Source organism: Brassica rapa, chromosome A03 (genome assembly GCF_000309985.2).
Source record: "Brassica rapa cultivar Chiifu-401-42 chromosome A03, CAAS_Brap_v3.01, whole genome shotgun sequence".
Lineage (NCBI taxonomy): Eukaryota > Viridiplantae > Streptophyta > Magnoliopsida > Brassicales > Brassicaceae > Brassica > Brassica rapa.
In genome coordinates, this window is record NC_024797.2 from 17,698,961 (window position 1) to 17,717,950 (window position 18,990).

An 18,990-nucleotide genomic window follows, 5' to 3' on the forward strand; every position below is an offset into this window, starting at 1 on the left:
AAAAATATCTTGAACAAAGACATACCTGTCCTCATAATCTAAATCAAATTTACATTTTTGTTAACGTGTAGCCGGATCTAAGCAAGGGTGAATGCGTCATAATAACATATTTTCAAACCAAACCTGGTTATCAACTTATCAAATTGTAGATATGGTTTAATTAATTAACCGGAACAATCACTAGATTTCAGATAACTTTTTAAAATTGAAAAATAAAATAAAAAAAATTAGCAAGGGAAACAAAAATAGAACCGTCCCTTTCCACTAATGTGTAGAGAGTTAATTGGGCTGTGAAGGAAGCAAGGAAGATAAATCTCGTCTCGCTCTTCCTCCATCTCTCCTCCTCTCTCTCTCTCGTCGCGTTTCCATCTTGGGCTGTTCTCCGGCGGCCGATCCCGTCTCGTCCCCGTAGATCGAATCGAAGAGCTGAACAATTCGTTCTAGATCTGATTCCTCCCAATCCTCCTAGGGTTTGTCCCTCTTTGATCTGCTGTTACTGTGTTAATGCTTGAATCGTCCTCCTATGTCTAAAATTTGATTGTGTGATTATGTTAGGGGTTTGTGTTATTGCGCATGAACTGGGTGAATCTAATTCTTTCAGATGTAATTTTTTTTCAATTTTGTAGGTTAGGTTTTAGATATTGAGGATTGATTAGTTGCATGTTTAATCCAATGTTTTTGTTTTAGGCAACAAGCTAAAGTTTACTACTCTTTGATGTGCAAAGTCTGTATCTTTATGCCTAGTTTTGGATTTAGGAATGTAGAGTTTTTATTTTATCGGTATGGTGGTTTTTTCATCTCGGAGATTTTAACTAATGTGTTTGATATACGCAGGTGCTTTTGTTTTACTACTCTGCTGAAAGGAAAATGTCTAATTACCAAGGAGATGCTCCGGCTGAGTACATTGAAGACGTGGATGATGAGATGGAAGATGTGGGGGATGATATGGATGAGGAGTTCCGTGCCGATGATGATGATGATCTCGCTGCTTCTGATTCTGATGTCGAGGAGTTTGACTACTCTGTATGTTACTTATCTGATTTGTTGGCTATGCTCACTTATCGTCTCTGTTTCAGCTTCTGATTTTGTGTGTTTTTTTTTTCAGAATAATAAAATAGCTGATACCTCGGCGGAACAAGCTCGGAAAGGGAAAGATATTCAGGGGATTCCTTGGGACAGGCTTAGTATTTCTAGAGAGAAATACAGACAAACTAGACTAGAACAGTATAAGAATTATGAAAATGTCCCTAACTCCGGGGAATCGTCTGAAAAAGTAAGACTTTTTAATTGTCTCATCCTCCATTTTGTTAGCACAGCTACTTAATGCATCATTGTTTTTGCATGGATTCAGGTTTGCAAGGTCACACAGAAAGGGGGACAGTTCTACGACTTTTGGCGGAATTCAAGATCTATTAAATCCACCATACTTCATTTCCAGGTTTTCTTTTTAGTACTCAGAGTTCTTTAGCCTTTTTGTACTAGTTGATTGACTTGTTCTTTTACATGGTTGAGGACATGATATTTATCTACTAGTTAAATAGTTCCATCTGATCAACAATCTTTGTGTGTGTTTCATAGTTGAGGAATCTGGTGTGGGCAACTTCCAAGCACGACGTGTATCTGATGTCCAATTTCCTGCTGACACATTATTCTTCTCTAACGTCCGGAAAGAAGGAAGTTCTCAATGTTCGCGGTCATGTTGCACCATCTGAGGTTCGTTCTTGTCAGAATGTAAAGTTCCACATAGATGTAACTACATTATTATAATTTGATTCTGAGTTGCTCTTTTTTCTTGTTTCTTGCATCTAGAAACATCCTGGGAGTTTGCTGGAAGGTTTTACGCAGACTCAAGTGAGCACACTTGCAGTAAAAGACGACTTTCTAGTTGCTGGTGGATTTCAAGGAGAACTTATTTGCAAGGTAAGACTCTATGTTTATTGATCTACGGATCAGTCACACCGGCTACGAGCATTTCATTGACGAGTTATGTCTGTTTCCACTTTGGACATTGGTTCAGCATCTTGATAGACCTGGCGTCAGTTTTTGCTCCCGTACCACTTATGATGATAATGCTATTACCAATGCTATTGAGATCTACAACAAACCCAGGTTCTTGCTCGTCTTTTGCTTGAGTGTCCAGATAAAATCATTCGAGTCACTGCTTGTAACCTTGTTTTGTCTTCTTTTCACAGTGGGGCCCTTCATTTTACTGCCTCGAATAATGACTGTGGAGTTAGAGATTTCGACATGGAGAGATACCAGCTTGTTAAGCATTTTCGTTTTCCTTGGCCAGTGAATGTAAAGTCCTTGCTTCTTTCATGGTTTTGCTTGTGATTTAGCATAGCTCTGATCTCTTATACTTAGGACATATAATTTGAGTTACTAAATCCAAGTGATAAAATGTATGTGAACTGAATCATCTAACATTGTTTTGTTTCCTATTTGTTGGTACAGCACGCATCCCTGAGTCCTAACGGCAAATTACTGGCTATTGTTGGGGACAATCCAGAGGGCCTTATAGTAGACCCCAACACGGGAAAGGTACATCCTGGTTTAAAGTGTGTAAACTAGTCTCAAATGGTTGGTCACCACGTGATTGATAATGGCTCAAATCTTTGGAATGTACTCTACAGACGCTGGAAACACTATCAGGACATGTGGACTATTCCTTTGCCTCGGCGTGGCATCCTGATGGATTCACTTTCTCAACTGGAAACCAGGACAAGACCTGCCGTGTATGGGACATCCGTAACCTATCTCAATCCGTCGCTGTCTTGAAGGGTAACCTTGGAGCAATCCGGTCAATCCGCTACACATCCGATGGGAAATACATGGCCATGGCTGAACCAGCCGACTTTGTCCATGTCTATGACGTCGCAAAGGGTTATGAAACAGAGCAGGAAATCGACTTCTTTGGGGAGATCTCTGGAATATCGTTCAGCCCGGACACAGAGGCGCTCTTCATTGGAGTATGGGACCGCACTTACGGCAGCCTCCTTGAGTATCATCGGCGCAGGAACTATTCCTATCTTGATTCGTTTCTTTAAGCGAGAAGAAAAGTATACACAACGCGTTCAAGGAATAAAAGAGAGCTCATACAGCAACCGGTGAACACAACAGAAGCAAACCATAGATGTGTAGTGCAAGTGCTAGTAGTTAGTGTCTTTTTGTGTACTTTACCGGCTGATGTGTTGTATACTTATGTCTGGTCTTCTAAAGCTTCAAACTCGTTCAAGATGTGTACAGAAAGAGCTGGCTCTGTGGTGGCAAAGACTAGATGATGTTGCTGAATCTGGACCCTGGTTCTCTGTTTGGTCGCTTGTGAGTCTTTTCTCTTGTATTTGTGATTGTTGTAGGAACTCGAGTGTTTAAAGGTCCTTTTGAGTTGGTTCTGAGTTTAGAATGTTGGAGATGCTTTAACTATACTATGGAATCTCTTGTCCTTAATAATTCGAGAAACACCTTAATAATAGTAGTAAGTTTTCTCTATCTCGTAAATAGCAGTAATGAAATGAAATGCATATTTTGATACTGTTTCTTATGGTATATGTTCTGAATACTTGATTGAAAATATGAAGAAAACAAAAATGTTTTTGACAACACAACATGAACGATGAAATCTATCGACTGTTTTCAAGTTGGTGGTATAACTAAACGTGAAGCAGGAGAGCATTGGAGGACCAGTAACCGAAGTATGAAGACGAGCAAGATCAACTGTATCAAGAAATAGAAACTTGACTTGCATGTTTTCCCCAAGAGGTTTCCACGGTTTGGTTCAGGATCTTCTGTCAGAGAATGCACCTTGCTCGGTTGTTCTTCGAGTACTTGTAGTGATGAACTCAGAGATCTTGTGAGCACCAAGTGCTTAATTTCAGCTTCCATCCTTCTCCGGAAAACGCCTTCAAGTTCAGCTTCAATCTTTGAGTATTCAAGTTCTTGGATCCTCGCTTCCTTTTCGTTGAGATCAGCTCTGGCTTCCTCGAGTTTGTGTTGGAGATGTTTTACCTTCTGCTTCAAGATCAGTACCTGTGATTCTGAGGATGATGACTTCTCTTCTCTACAATTTTCATTTTTTGGCTTGTCCGAAGGTAATGGTAGAGATTCCTTACCAAGCTCCTGGAAACTTTTAAGCTCTGCACATGTTTCACTCACATAGTTAGATTAGAAACATCATATAACAGCATAACATGTGTCCTATAAGACATGCAACATAAGCAATTATGGTTTGTGTGCCAAACCTTTCCAAAGAGCATCATGCAAAGCTGCAAGGTTTCTTATAGAATCTGCAATTTGATCCTTGTCTGCCCAGTAATGGTTTTCCTCCTTACACTCACCATCTCCATCTTCATCTTGTTCCCCGTTTTGGCTTCTGCTATATGTTTGGACTTCCTTCCTCTCATCATTCCCTCCGTGGTTATTCGCAGCAGAAACTGCACCACTCGAGAACACAAAATCACTACTCCTCAAGTCAGACTCCACGCTTGAACAAGGCTTTTGGCTTGCATTCTTAATAGTATCCCTCCAGATCTTTCCTTGGCTACCTGAAACAACCTTCCCTCCTACAACATTCTTTGCAGCTACGGAGTTATCACTACCCTCTTCACTCTTCTCAAAACCTACACTAAACATAACACCCGGATCGGTACTAAACCCATTTGCCACACCTTGAATAAGATGATGATGATGCACAGCCATATTCACAGATCCAACAGAGCCTTCACTACTCTGCCTCGCTTCAACAGAAGACAAGTCCACATGTTTCAAAGGAGGATTCACCAGACCAGTCAACCCACGCTTCAGCAATTTACTACCTTCATCATCAGCAGGTGTAGTAGTAGCCTCGTCCTTCACAGGACCATCTCTTTTGATCCTTCTCCATTTCTTCAAACCGAATCCTTTTCTCGTCGGTGTTTCAGCCTTTAAACTATCAACGCTGTTGGATCGTTGAGGTGATCCAACACCTTCCACAGATTCAGGGACTGAATGATTCATTCCTAAAGGCATATAACGTCAATTCCAGTTCAACGATCATCCAGAAACTTGCAACAACAAAAAAAGCGAATCGAATGCAATTGGATAAAGCGGAAGAGCGTACCACTTTGAACAAAGAAGGCTTCCCTTTGAGAGTTGACAGAAGAAGCTAAAGAGTTTGGAGCATCAATGGTCATGGGACAGAGAAAGCCGCCGACATTATTGAGGTTTAGTTAAAATTATTACAGGAAGATCATACATGGGGTCCACATGACATAAACCCACTGCGCACAGCTGGCCGACCGATCTGGATTAGAACATGTTGTCGGAATTGTATTGGGAGACAAATTTTATATTATGATCCCAATATATTGGGCTAATAAGCCTATTAAGTTCTTTTCAGGCCCGTTTAAGTTATTTTAATTTCCTTGTAAAGTTTTTGTTCTTTGATCCCAATATATTGGGCTAATAATTTTTAACATTAAGATATTAACACACTAAAATAAATTAATTATGTTAGTAAAATTCAATTTTTTGGAAACAAATATACCAATTGAAGAAAGAGATACGAGAGAAAAGGAAAAATAAAAACTCTCAAACAACTTCTACTTCTTCAATTGGTATATTTGTTTCCAAAAAATTGAATTTTACTAACATAATTAATTTATTTTAGTGTGTTAATATCTTAATGTTAAAAATTATTTTTGATGAATTCATCAATAATGATGCTCTTTAGCTGGTGAATTTTGGAGTTTGGAAATTAGATAAATCTATGTGCTTATTTCATTGAAGATTTTAGATAAAATTACATAGGTGTTACAAAAGTGAGGAACAAAAAACGAAAGATAAATGCGTCTTTTAAATGAAGAAGAACAAAATTACTTAAGGTCTAGACGTACATACATTTCAATTTCACGTATATACGAATAAACCAGATACTATTTAAAAATCAATTTGATAAAAGTAAAAATAATGAAATAACAGGAAAGTAAATCGTGCAAATGCCTCTCATCGATCAAATAGACAGAATAATCGAAACTCTTTTGTTGCATTGTTTTGTAAAAGTTAACTTAGGCTCCAGCGTAAGGGTTGACAGGTTTAGGTGTGTTTTTGACGAGACCACATTGGAGGCTAGTCTCAGGCATGTTGTATTCATCTCTAAGTGATTTCTCTGGAGACAAGATACTAGCGTAAAGCTGCTGTCCTAAGTAACGCCTCTCGCTGTTCTCAGATCGAATGTTCCACATTCCACAGTTATCAAATGTGAGCAAGATCGCTGCCCAACACTTGGGGTAGACTTGGATTGTGTGTCTGCTCACTGCGTCAAGGAGGTTGTAGTTCTTTCTCTTCTCTGGGGTCCAAGTCCCCGGCTCAACACTTTATAAAATAAAAATTAGGTTAAACGAGAAGTTACTTGTGACGCAAGTTAGTATTTGTTTGTTTGTTTCACTTACGCGACGGCGAAGAAAGAGTAACCATCCAAGTGCCAAGACTGAACACTCTTCTCGTGATTCTCGAACACCACCTCAACGAAGGTACGGTGAGTGATGTTAAGAACGTTTGGCTCGATCTTGATGTTCTTGATCTGTTCTGGGGTTGGGTTATCGGTGATGATATCGTACTTAAAGACCTTGTCGGTAATACCAAAGTACTCGGCCAGCTTCAACGGAGTTTCGGGCTCTGTGTGGGAGACTCCGTTCAATGCGTACCTAAGCTTACCATCGATCTTGCCCTGAGTGTTCACGAGCTTGATTGTGCGTGTGATGTTGATCTTTCCATAATGGTAAGATCCCTGAGGGTTAGGCCTAGCTGCACTAGCGGTCAAGTTCCACCTGAATGATCGGAACTGGTTCAACGACCAAGCCCATCCAACAGGACCAGCTGGAAGCTGTGAAGAGGCGGGTCCTTTGCCTCCTTCGTAGCGGAGAAGTCCCGTTGTTGTAATAACCTTCTTCAAGAACCTAGTGGATGCAACCATGTAGTAATCTTTAGGTTCTTGATTAGCGGCAACGATGGTACCATAGCACTGACCAACGTGAACGTCCAAAGAGTCGTAATCGTTTTGAAGAACGTGAGATCCTTCCATTTCAACGAGCTTCATTTTGTGATTCTGAATCCTAAAGTTGAGAGATGTCTTGATACCCACGTTACAGATCCTAACCCTGTAAGTCTTTCCAGGTTTCAAGGTGAAGAGAGGTGCATCGGATCCATCGCCTTTCCCGGACTTTCCGTTGATGACAATACCGTCTGGACGACCAATAGTACGACCACCGTCTAGGAATTTCTTTAACTGAGTGTGGCTCTTAGTGAACCAGTCACCAATGAGGACGGTGTAGTCATCTTCTGGATCAGCATAAGGGACTGGGATGAGGAGACGGCTGTTGACACGGAGACCACCGTATCCACCAGCAGCACGGTGCATACCAGTGGTCGGGTAATAGAAATAGCTTCCGATCTGATCCTTAGGCTGGAAATGGTATGTGTAGTTGGTGCCGGGCATGATCGGACACATAGTCCCTTGTGTCCCATCTTGCCAACAGTTCTTCCTGTGTTGGATCCCATTCCTAAAACACGCAAGATAAATCTTATTAAAATCAGTGTTCTAAAAATCGGTTTAGCTCCATATAACAAAATAATAAATTTTCTAAGGATCGGATCGGAAGCTAAATCAGTTTAAAATATCGGTTTAAATGTCCGGCACTAATTCTCCATAGAACATTTAATGATCGTCTATTGATAACACATGCATATAAATCGAGAAATGCTGTTTGTAGATATTATTTTGGTTAAATTAATGATTATTACCAAGTGAGGAGGAAGGGTTCGTCTAGGTTATTGAAGACATTGATGATGACATTGTTGTTGGAGGTAGAGTTGATGTTAGGACCAGGGAACTGGCCGTTGATTAGAATGACTTGTTGTGGAACGCCTAGAGGAGAGGCGGTTCCATAGGTCACGTTCCATACATGGTGGAAGTAAGGGTCTTCTGCTCGGACCACCACCGTTGCAGCTGCGGCCAGGTAGAGACACGCGGCTAAGAGTTTAACCCCTCGCATATACAATTTTTATGTTTTTTCGTGGAGGGTATTAATTGATTATTGTTACTGGATTATGTTTTGAGGTTTGAATTTCGAGTTGTGGAAATGTTTGAGAGCATTTTTATAGGCATTGTAAGACGAATGTTTTCTCCTGCTTTTTCTGGTCTTGTTTGGGTCTCCTCTCATTTCGCTATTTTTTTGTCCATATTTGGGATATTGAAGGTCAGCCTCTCCCTATTTTTGGTGTTTAATTTTTCTTAGTTTTTTTCTTTCTATGTTTGGCTTTGGTTTCCATGCCTTTGAAACTTTTTCTGTTTTGGATTTTTTTTTTTAAAAAATTATGAGAGACAAACTTTAGTCATGATGAAGCTTGAAAGTTATGGACATATACAAGTCATTCTTAATCAACAGCCAAATTCACTGTTCCAATACCTCCAGTACCACAGTATCATAGTCTTATAAAGAAAGAAGAAATTAGCTAGAGACAGTGGCGAAATCACATTTAACGAGACGGGGCCACTGAACCCAACAACATTTGAAAATTTAGTGTAATTTATTAAAGTGTAAGTATGCATCCATTTTAAATATTGTAGGTTAGTATTTATGCCCCCAACAAAATTATTTTTTGCCTCCGCCACTGGCTAGAGATATCTTATATTACATGCAAGTTGATTAGTAAACTGAATAAAAGTTGACACATGCTAAAATGATAAAATATAAAAACAAGTATACACTTAAAATTTCAATTTAGGACAATAATAGCTAAAGAGGAAATAACAGGATCTAGACTAACAGATCCGTAGAGATCTCTAGTTAGATTGACCACGTTCACCATAACTTGCATGACCACGGTTTTATAGACCACTCTAGGATCAGTAGAGATCTTTATTTAGTATTTTTTTAATGGTGCACTATCATCAGTTCATCATAATATACTGATCATTTTACTCTCGAAAAAGATAACGGCTGATCCAAGCCAGGAAGTGAATGGGCAGCATCCAAGTGGACTGTAAATCCCGTCAAATTCATAGGTTCTCGACTAGTATATTCACAGATATCTGATACTATTCAGAGGGTGCAATGTGTAAAAAAAATAAGCACTTAAAACCAGCAGAAATTCAGCGATAAAATACATATATCACTTTGTATATATTTATTTTCATCTAAACTTAGCGCATATAACTCGTGTTGGAGTTATTGACATTTTTCATATAAACAATTTTCTACTTATGGATCATGTATAAGTGGTCTCTAGTAATCCCAAATGTTGGGCTTGACATGTTTTGATTAGACGACTCACATCTCAAGAGGGCTTATTAAGTGTCTAACATTGTTTGGATAAAGAAGATTTGGATAATATATAAGTAATGTGACAAATCTTTTATTTTTGAGTTAGATTTTGGATGTGATAATCTGAAATGATGGGTTTTACATGCTTCCATTAGACAGTTTCAACTCACATCTCAAGACTCAAGAGGGCCTATTAATGTCTTACATTGTTTGGATAAAGAAGATTTGGATAAAGTAATGTGACAATCTTTTATTTTTGAGTTAGATTTTGGATGTGAATTAGACCAATTATTAGTAGGAATGAAGAGACATGTCTATGTGTTACACCAAAAAAAAAAAAAAGAAAAAAACATGTCTCTACGCAATGTTCCTAGAATACTAGTTTTTTTTTTTGAAATATATGTATCAAGAATAAAAATGCGAGTCCTTAATCTTCTTTTTTTTTTTGAAATATATGTATCAAGTATAAAAATGCGAGTCCTTAATCTTATACTTACAAAGTGCAGTAACTTATGTAGTTTTGTTAGGAGACCAAAACATTTTTCCGTGTGTATACAGTAGCTAAAGCATGTTAAAGCAAACAAATAACTTCATGACACACTTTGTGAGTTAGTTAATTTAGCATCGTTTGAGAATATTTCCATTATTAGAATATGACCCGAGTTGTGTGTTTGTTCAAAACGTTGAAACCCATGAGAACCAAAGAAAGAGATTCAAAAATAGAACTTACACATATAGCAAAAAAAAAACAAAAAAGGAACAAAGAATTAGAGATGAAGCGTAAGATTAGGCAGCGATTCCGTGCAAACCAAGGTACTTTCACCTGCATAAATAGTTAATCACGACACCATCCAAAAAAACTCGTCAAGAGCAAGAGAACATAGTCTCTTCTTGCTTTTGAGAAAAAAATAATTTTTATGTAGGAAAGGGTTAATTTATCAATAAAAATATATAAAAAGAAGTAGAAAAGAGATAATGCAGGGTGGTAAGCTTTTAACGGTGTTTGTGTGCCTTGTCTCGACGGTGGCGCTGGTGAACGCCGGCGATCCTTACTTCTACTACACGTGGAACGTGACGTACGGAACCGCCTCGCCTCTCGGAATCCCTCAACAAGTGATTCTCATCAACGGACAGTTCCCAGGTCCTAACCTAAACTCTACATCTAACAACAATGTCGTCATCAATGTCTTTAACAACCTTGACGAGCCTTTCCTCTTGACCTGGTTAGTAACCATTTCCTCTCGTTTCTTGTTTACTAATTACGCGTTTTTGCATGAGCATATTGTTTTGAAGATCAAATAATATTTTGAACGATACAAAACATTTTTTTTCATTTTAATACACTTTCTTACAAAGGTCAAACGCCAAATGCAAAAATAACTTCTCAAATCGTTTGATGTTTTCATTTTACAATTTACAAATCAATATTTTTTCCACATATTTAAGATTGGACATTCGTTTGAAAATAGAAAATATGTCTTGGTTAAGTTATGTTATTTTGTTTCTTGGTTTTTAGTTTGAAAAATTCATAACTAAATTTAAATCAAAATCTTTTTGGATCATTCAATTAATTGGTTTAAGAAAAGTTTGTTTTATCTCCGTTCAGATAGTAGTTTTTTTAACAGCAAAAGTGTTACATTAATTTCACATAATGATATCTATATATTTATATGTATACAAATAAAATATAATATTTTAGTTTGGTTCAGTTTTGATTTTAGATTTATTTTGCAATAGGTTTGGTTATATGGCTACAACTATACATGTCTAGTTTTCATTGTAACTTTTGATACTGAGTCCTGACTATTGGTTCGGTGACATGGCAGGAGTGGTCTCCAGCACAGGAAGAACTCATGGCAAGATGGTGTGACTGGGACCTCATGCCCAATCCCAGCAGGCACCAACTACACTTACCACTTCCAGCCAAAGGACCAGATCGGTAGTTACTTCTACTACCCATCCACCGCTCTCCACCGTTTCTCCGGTGGTTTCGGTGGCCTCCGCGTCAACAGCCGTCTCCTCATCCCCGTCCCTTACGCTGACCCCGAAGACGACTACACCGTCCTCATCAACGACTGGTACACCAAGAGCCACACCGCTCTCAAGAACTTCCTCGACAGTGGCCGTACTCTTGGCTCCCCTGACGGCGTTCTCATCAACGGTAAGTCCGGCAAAGTCGGAGGACAGGACAAGCCACTCTTCACCATGAAGCCAGGAAAGACATACAAGTACAGAATCTGTAACGTTGGATTCAAATCCACTCTTAACTTCAGGATCCAAGGACACAAGATGAAGCTTGTTGAGATGGAAGGCTCCCACGTTCTCCAAAACGACTACGACTCACTAGACGTCCACGTCGGACAGTGCTTTGCTGTTCTTGTCACCGCTGACCAAGCGGCTAAGAACTACTACATGGTTGCATCCACTAGGTTCCTCAAGAAGGAAGTGAGCACTGTTGGTGTGATGAGCTACGAAGGTAGCACTGTTCAGCCTTCGAGTGAACTCCCCAAGGCTCCAGTGGGCTGGGCTTGGTCTCTTAACCAGTACAGATCCTTCAGGTGGAACTTAACCGCAAGCGCGGCTAGACCTAACCCTCAAGGATCTTACCATTATGGAAAGATCAACATCACACGTACCATCAAGCTAGCTAACACCAAGAGTGTGGTGAACGGAAAGGTTAGGTTCGGGTTCAACGGTGTATCACACGTTGATACCGAGACTCCCTTGAAGCTTGCTGAGTACTTTGAGATGTCTGAGAAGGTCTTCAAATACAATGTCATCAAGGACGAACCAGCAGCCAAGGTCACAACACTAACTGTTGAGCCTAATGTCCTAAACATCACTTTCCGTACCTTTGTCGAAATCGTCTTCGAGAACCACGAGAAGAGCATGCAGTCCTTCCATTTGGATGGTTACTCCTTCTTCGCCGTCGCGTAAGCTCCATTCATAACCTTAATTCTACTTCAAAACCCAATCTATAATATGCATTTTCACTACAAGAAAACATGTGGGGATTCTGACAACCAAATCCGTCAAAAATAAGTATTTCTAACAGATTTTTGATGGACTTGGTCAAATATTTAAATCCGTCAAAATTTTCTGACGAATGTTTTACAAAATATTTTGTCTATTAGAATCCCACCTGTTTTTGTAGTATTCCTTTTAGATCCTGACATTTTCTCTAATGTTTGTTCAACAGTTCGGAGCCAGGAAGATGGACACCAGAGAAGAGAAAGAACTACAACTTGCTCGATGCGGTCAGCAGACACACCGTGCAAGTGTACCCTAACTCGTGGTCAGCTATCCTCTTGACATTCGACAACGCCGGTATGTGGAACATCAGATCAGAGAACTGGGAGAGAAGATACTTGGGACAGCAACTGTACGTCAGTGTTCTTTCACCTGAAAAATCTCTAAGAGACGAGTACAACATCCCACTTAACACCAACCTTTGCGGCATCGTCAAGGGCTTGCCCTTACCTACACCCTACACTATTTAATTAAACTCACTTTCACAAAGTTTTATGTATTTATAATTGAATATGTAAAATTATATACATTCCACAAGTGAGTGTATTATGTTACTAATTAACCCTTTCCTAATTTCATTAAACATATACTATTACTATAACTACAGATCCAATTGTTGTTTCACTAATATAATCTAACATAAGAGACTGTTGTTCAATCAGTTTTAAGCATAAAGATAAGCTGGTAAATAAAATAAAAAATGTTGTGTGGACTGTACTTACCTCGTTATACGGCTTTTGTTCCTCAGCTTGAGCTCTTGTGATCTTACCACACTCACCTCTGAGCGACACAAAGAAACATGTAGCCAAGGAAAACTTGCCGATCATATTTTTTCTTTAAACTACGAAATAAATTGTAATTTCTTCCTAGCCTCTCCAAGACAAATTTGAAACTGAAAAGATGTCTTAGTAAAGTATTAAAAATATATTTCAAATCGGCAAGTCATCCTTGGCTGCACACTACTTTGGTCACATATGCCTTCTTATACACACATGTATGATGTATATACGAAAACTACATATACCAAGAAATGCATAAATGGCAGCCATGTTTTTCTATGTTTTTTCTCCTGAATTAAACAATAGAGATGAAAGAGGAGGAATATACATATGCTTTGTTTGTAGATTATGAATACTACAAGACTCATTCGCTCTCGATTTATATAGAAGATGGTGAAGAGAGATGAGAGGGAATTAAAAATAAATAAAAAGAGAGCAGATTTGAGATGCGTTCTTTTTTATTTATTCCCCCTTGAAGGCCGTAGATATGCAAAACCCTAAAATTATAATGAAATAAAGTAAAACCAGTTGTAATAAAATAAAGATTGCAGAATTATAGAGATTCGAAAAAGAGATAACGTTCCTCCTTGTTTCTCCATCCTCGTTGTATTAATTTTCTTAACCTGCGAAAGCTTTACAGCTTTCACAGATGCCATTGAGGTATATGGGCTACCAGGCCCGTCTCAAACAAAAAATGGGCCCTGTGCTACACAAATTTTGAGGCCCATTTCTTCATATAATTTTTTTTTTTTTTTGAAAGGGCCCTAAGCTAAGCTGAAAAAGTCAAAAAAAAAGAAATGGGCCCTGTGCAAATGCACCTCTAGCACTGGGCCAGAGCCGGGCCTGTGGGCTACATACACGTACTATACATAGTCATATCAATAAGCATACACACATGTTTTTCTTTTTATGATAAGTCACACATAGATGTGCCACTAGATATAGTTTTCCAGTGTATTATATTGGCCAGACACATACATAGTCATATCAATACATCTTTGAAATTTGAACCCCTTAGCAAAATAAATCTTGACATTTACTCCTTTCGTTTCATATCAAGTGTTGTTGTACAAAATTTTTTTGTTACAAAATAAATATTGTTTTTAACTTTTAATGCAAAATTTATTAATTTTATGCAGCAGTTTATTTTGCTATTGGTTGAAATATAGTTAAGTATATAAATAATTGTGTTTTTTATAAAAAATATATAAAATTAATTATTTTTTAATTTATGTACAATTTAAAACGACACTTAAAATGAAATAAAAGAAGTAATAAAGTATCGGAAACACTTTTGAAAGAAGAAAGGAGTCTTAACATTTTACGAGTACCCCTAGTTATCCCGACAGGTACTTGAAAGGGCATCAATATATAAACATGTAAGTATGTACAAGTATTTATTATACACTCAAATCAGAACGTGGAATCTTAAAGTTATCGAAATGCTAAAAAAGGACCAGCTCGAGTATGTATGTCGCTTGCGTGGCCGTACATTTTTACAGTTTTCATTCTTATAAAATATTGATTTAATTATTATGGTAACATGTCATATGTTAACAGCAACATGTAGTTGTAATATAAAGAGAAAAGAAGAATAGAAATGAAAACGCTCTGTGATTTACGTATTGAAAAAAAAAAACTAGAGATGAATCAAATTTGTTATTTCACTTTCTTCACTATTGTTAACTAGTATCATTTTAAGCGTTAAGCTTGTAAGTAGATGCTGCTTATGAAACCTTTTCTTAATTACACAATAGAATTTCTTTATTATTGCCTTTTGTTGGATTTAAATGGTAAATTGCATGCAGAACAACTGCGGTGCAAATTAATAATAACAAAAATGTTTAGATATATGTATATGTGTATATGTAAAAAAAATTGTTACCATTAATTGTGGTGCAGTGCAGTTCAGATCGTTATCATTTGAAGCCATAGTATAAAGTTTGAATAAATACAGAGAATTAAACAATATATAATATTAGTAAAGATAATGTCAAAAGGATGAATAAAACACTCATTTTTGGTTAGATTCCTTACTAATGCTCTTCTTTATAAAGAGATATAGGTCAACCAGAGAATCTGAAAGATTGATCTTATGATTTTGTCAACAGGTCCATGCAGGGACCATAAGGACCCAAGCATATGTGATGAGTTTGCAAAATATCAAATCATAGAGTTAAAAGAACAGACCGTAGTTTTACACACAAAGTATTTCTGTATAATAAGTTCTATGTCTAAGTGAAACAAATGATGTTCCAAGAAACGGAAAAAATTTCATCCCCAGATATTGTCCTCGAGGCCAGCTTGGTTTCAGCAGAAAATTCATTAGTCCTTCCATACTCTTGGCAGCTCCCTTGCCACTCAAATTGCTTGTAATGAGTAAGATGATAAAAAAGAGTACATGAGTGATACTACGGCAAATCTCAATATGTCACGAGTGGAAGATCAATAAAACCATTCTAAAAATTTCAAGATATGGAATGGAAAACAGTAAGAAAAAAAGGTAAAAAGGGTTGTCGAGACCGCGTAAACTACCTTTCTTCTTCCTAGTAGTTTCATCTTTCTCTTGTTTCATTAAGCTTATGAATGCTAATGCCTAGTTGAATCTAAAGCAAGTCTCATCAAATTTGCTTAAATTTTATGGTTGTTTCAACCACACATTATATGGGTTTTTAGTATTTTAATTTGAAAGTTTTTTTACAGAAAAGAAACTTAAAAATGCATTTCACATTTCAAATGTTTCGTTCATTAATAATTATATTATCCCATTTAAACTGTGTTTAGCACAAAAGGAAGGGTTTCAATATATTTTACTTGATAGAAAATAATATACTCAATAATATTTTATTAGCTATTCAGAAAAAAAATCTACGCAATTTCTATTGAACCATTTCTTCTCATTTACTTTCTTTCAACCGCCAAAACACTACACAAGATAGTAAACATGTCATGTGATACGACTAAGAGCATTTCCATATTACTATTTTTTTCCTCTATAATACCATTTAAAAGTAATTCCATTTTTTTATCAAAAAGAAAAAAATAATACTATTCTAATTTATTGTCACTTTAGAAAAAAAATAGAAATTGTTATTTTTTTTCAAAAAAAAAAGAAATAGTATTCTATATCTTCTTATTCTAAAGAGAATACAATACATCCGAGTAAACTTTATTATAGAGAAAAAATTAACAAAATACATTGGATATGAGAAATATGTACAAACTCACATATACAAACTATATATTAGGTATTGAAGATAAGTTAAGACACAAAGGAAATGACAAACGTTTATAAAAGAATGTAGTCTTGCAGTATAAAAGAAATAACAAAGATTCTCTCTGGTTTTTACTTTGTTCTCCATTATTAAGTTATATAGTATATAGGAAAGACGCACATACAAGATGAATAAATGTTACAAGGGGAACTCTTTATATGGCATATAGTAATGTAACCATCGACGTTGAAAAGGTACGTACGCACTATGCAGAAGAAAAGATCCGCCGCAAGCAAAAAGCAAAGCAAAGCAAAAGGTGGGGATGACTCTTTAAGGGGTCAACTGCTCAAGAATCTTGAGGAGTCTCGAATCTAGTTGGTGTATCAATACCCGCCATACAACAAAGTCCACTGATCAAGATGAGAAGGAAAACGATTCCCTGCAAAAAAAAAAAAAAAAATCACAACGAGGATTAGACATAAACAAAAGACTTTTAATCATGAAATTAGATGGAATAGCTTCATCATAATCAAAGTATGTCAGATGCGCTGCAGTCAGTTTAGAACAAATGAAAATAGAAACCAGAACCTAAAAAAGAGTAACTTTCTCACCACTAGGATGCCTTCCAAAAGTGATGACTTGAATTTGCAGAGTTCATCACAGGTTGTGGAAACACCAACAGAGCTGCTGTTTCCGGTAGCACTTTCGGCTAGAAACCTTTGGAGGGTTTTGTAAGATGTGTACCAGTAAGGATCAGAAACATAAAGAGCTGTATATTTGCTGCCAGATTGTTCTACTGAACTAACAAGTTCGGAGATGCTTTCACCTGCAGAATAGGTATAAAAATTGTTTAACGTCAATGTTCTCAAATTATAACATTCTTTTGATATACTGATCTTTCCACTTACGCTCTGAATGTGATTGAGAACCCTCAGAACAGAGCACAACCAAGTCGGTTTCTCCTTCTTTCCTTGTTTCTCTTCTAGCAAGTAAATGATCCTGTCAATTATTTTACGAGTATATTAGGACTGAACGATATAGGGTTTACACTGTTGAGCAGGCAACCAGTGAAAACGAAAAAAAAAAAGAGCCATGGACATTACTTTGAAAGACTGCAAGTCTGATAGTTTCTGGATTGTTCCATCCTCAACAAGGCAAGAATCGGAGAAGACAATATTGCTGACTCCTACATTGTGAGGGCAAGCTTGTTTAAGCCCTGAAAGCAACAAACTCTCCATCCTTTCTTCCTCTGGCGCAGCAATGTATGGGAATGCCAATGAGAAGTTCGAAGCTGTAAATAGATTCTGTTTGAAACAAAGATTTGGATGTTCAATGATTGCAGAGGTTAAAACAAAACAACATTGTCAGCTGTGTTTTGAAGAAAGGAGAAACTTGCACTTACATTCAATGTGTTAACAAGGGAAGGGTCCGAGTTCCTTCTCGAAGACACATCAGAAGACAATAACTGCAGGAGAACGAGGATGCGAATATTAGAACTCATAGCATAGCAAACAAGATGCATAAGAGAAAGGATTAATTTCTTCACAATACCAAAACAAGAAAAGAAATATCCAAATGGCCATTTATAATATTGCAAGAAACGAAGCTCCTACATCATTCACACATAGATGAAAATATCTTTACCTCTCTGCCAATGAACACAAGTGCAACATCAACAGGCTGCTCAACTTTCTTCTCCGAGCACTACACAAACGAGATAGCAATAAAATCAGAAATCCAAATGACCTCAAACTGAAACCATAAGAAGAACACCATACCAGAAAGTTTGACCATCCTCCATGAGTGAACACAGAACCTACTAGATCCTTCGCAGACATGACCTGATAATTCACAGCCTCATCCAATTCACCATTAGCAGCCCTGATTTCAAGAGTCAAACCAAACCAATCAAAACTCGAACACAAATCACACAAAAACAGTCCACAAGTCTCAGACTTTATCAAATGGGAATCGAAATAATCTCCAAACTCATCCGAAAGCAGAGACATTTGTAAGATTCATCGCAATGGGTTGTTGACGAAGGAGCAAGCAGAGTTAGTTCCAACACAGACCAGACAAAAAATAAAAAAAAGTTCACAAGTCTCAGACTTTATCAAATGGGCATCGAAGTTATCTCCGATCACATCAGAAAGCAGCGACTTTTATCAGATTCATCGCGATGGGTTTACAAAACGACAATGACAAGTATATAGAGAGGCGTAACTGGAGATGCGGAGACCAGAGGAAAGCAGGAACGGTGTTAGGAGAAGCCAATCCAAATTCAACCACAGAGAGAGCTACCAACAACGCCAGCACGCCAATTCGCATCTTCATCATCTTCGTCGACGTAACAAATCGTTACCTGAGAAATCAACAGAAAAGAAATCAATCGTGATTCGTGATCGAGCTATTCAACGAAGCAATCTGCGAATTTCAAAGATGAGTATGATGAACCTGTGGAATCGAGATCGGTGCTCGGAGATTGAATGGATCAATCAAGTTTTCAAATCCAACTAAAGGACAGATTCATATCATTCGATCCTCAAATCTGGACGACTTAGGGAGAAGAAGGGTGTTACGACGTCGTTTCAGAATAAAAATTAAAAAATCAATAGCCGGTTTTGGTTCAATTGAGATAACCGGTCAGGCGTTTTGGGTCAGAGTGGG

The 18,990-nt window shown here is 37.5% G+C and overlaps 5 protein-coding genes across 6 annotated transcripts; 2 read left to right on the forward strand and 3 right to left on the reverse strand.

The window, feature by feature from the left end:
- Positions 1-215: 215 nt before the first annotated feature.
- On the forward strand, positions 216-3,472 carry LOC103859511 (uncharacterized WD repeat-containing protein C2A9.03). Of its 2 annotated transcripts, none has more exons than XM_009137051.2 (10): positions 216-470; positions 835-1,023; positions 1,106-1,273; positions 1,352-1,438; positions 1,579-1,713; positions 1,810-1,920; positions 2,018-2,109; positions 2,193-2,298; positions 2,455-2,541; positions 2,634-3,472. In XM_009137051.2, exons 2-10 carry the CDS (start codon positions 868-870, stop codon positions 3,045-3,047), a joined length of 1,356 nt encoding a protein of 451 aa, XP_009135299.1. In that variant the 5' UTR covers positions 216-470; positions 835-867; the 3' UTR covers positions 3,048-3,472. The 2 variants fall into 2 exon arrangements, with proteins under 2 accessions (XP_009135299.1, XP_018513288.1); XM_018657772.2 differs by having other exon boundaries at positions 268-500.
- Positions 3,473-3,541: 69 nt separating this feature from the next.
- On the reverse strand, positions 3,542-5,316 carry LOC103859512 (WPP domain-interacting protein 3). Its single transcript, XM_009137052.3, has 3 exons — positions 5,096-5,316; positions 4,239-4,994; positions 3,542-4,133 (listed from the first exon to the last, which is right to left on the reverse strand). The coding sequence occupies exons 1-3, from the start codon at positions 5,166-5,168 to the stop codon at positions 3,634-3,636; spliced, it is 1,329 nt and encodes a 442-aa protein (XP_009135300.1). The 5' UTR covers positions 5,169-5,316; the 3' UTR covers positions 3,542-3,633.
- A 415-nt stretch (positions 5,317-5,731) lies between these two features.
- On the reverse strand, positions 5,732-8,539 carry LOC103859514 (L-ascorbate oxidase homolog). The gene is made up of 3 exons (XM_009137054.3): positions 7,777-8,539; positions 6,426-7,535; positions 5,732-6,348 (listed from the first exon to the last, which is right to left on the reverse strand). The coding sequence occupies exons 1-3, from the start codon at positions 8,025-8,027 to the stop codon at positions 6,042-6,044; spliced, it is 1,668 nt and encodes a 555-aa protein (XP_009135302.1). The 5' UTR covers positions 8,028-8,539; the 3' UTR covers positions 5,732-6,041.
- A 1,620-nt stretch (positions 8,540-10,159) lies between these two features.
- On the forward strand, positions 10,160-12,969 carry LOC103859515 (L-ascorbate oxidase homolog). The gene is made up of 3 exons (XM_009137055.3): positions 10,160-10,522; positions 11,126-12,232; positions 12,499-12,969. Exons 1-3 carry the CDS (start codon positions 10,275-10,277, stop codon positions 12,797-12,799), a joined length of 1,656 nt encoding a protein of 551 aa, XP_009135303.2. The 5' UTR covers positions 10,160-10,274; the 3' UTR covers positions 12,800-12,969.
- A 3,381-nt stretch (positions 12,970-16,350) lies between these two features.
- LOC103859516 lies at positions 16,351-18,895 on the reverse strand. The gene is made up of 9 exons (XM_009137056.2): positions 18,778-18,895; positions 18,548-18,685; positions 18,102-18,204; positions 17,968-18,027; positions 17,726-17,788; positions 17,427-17,627; positions 17,232-17,322; positions 16,935-17,149; positions 16,351-16,762 (listed from the first exon to the last, which is right to left on the reverse strand). The coding sequence occupies exons 2-9, from the start codon at positions 18,658-18,660 to the stop codon at positions 16,670-16,672; spliced, it is 939 nt and encodes a 312-aa protein (XP_009135304.1). The 5' UTR covers positions 18,661-18,685; positions 18,778-18,895; the 3' UTR covers positions 16,351-16,669.
- Positions 18,896-18,990: the final 95 nt, after the last annotated feature.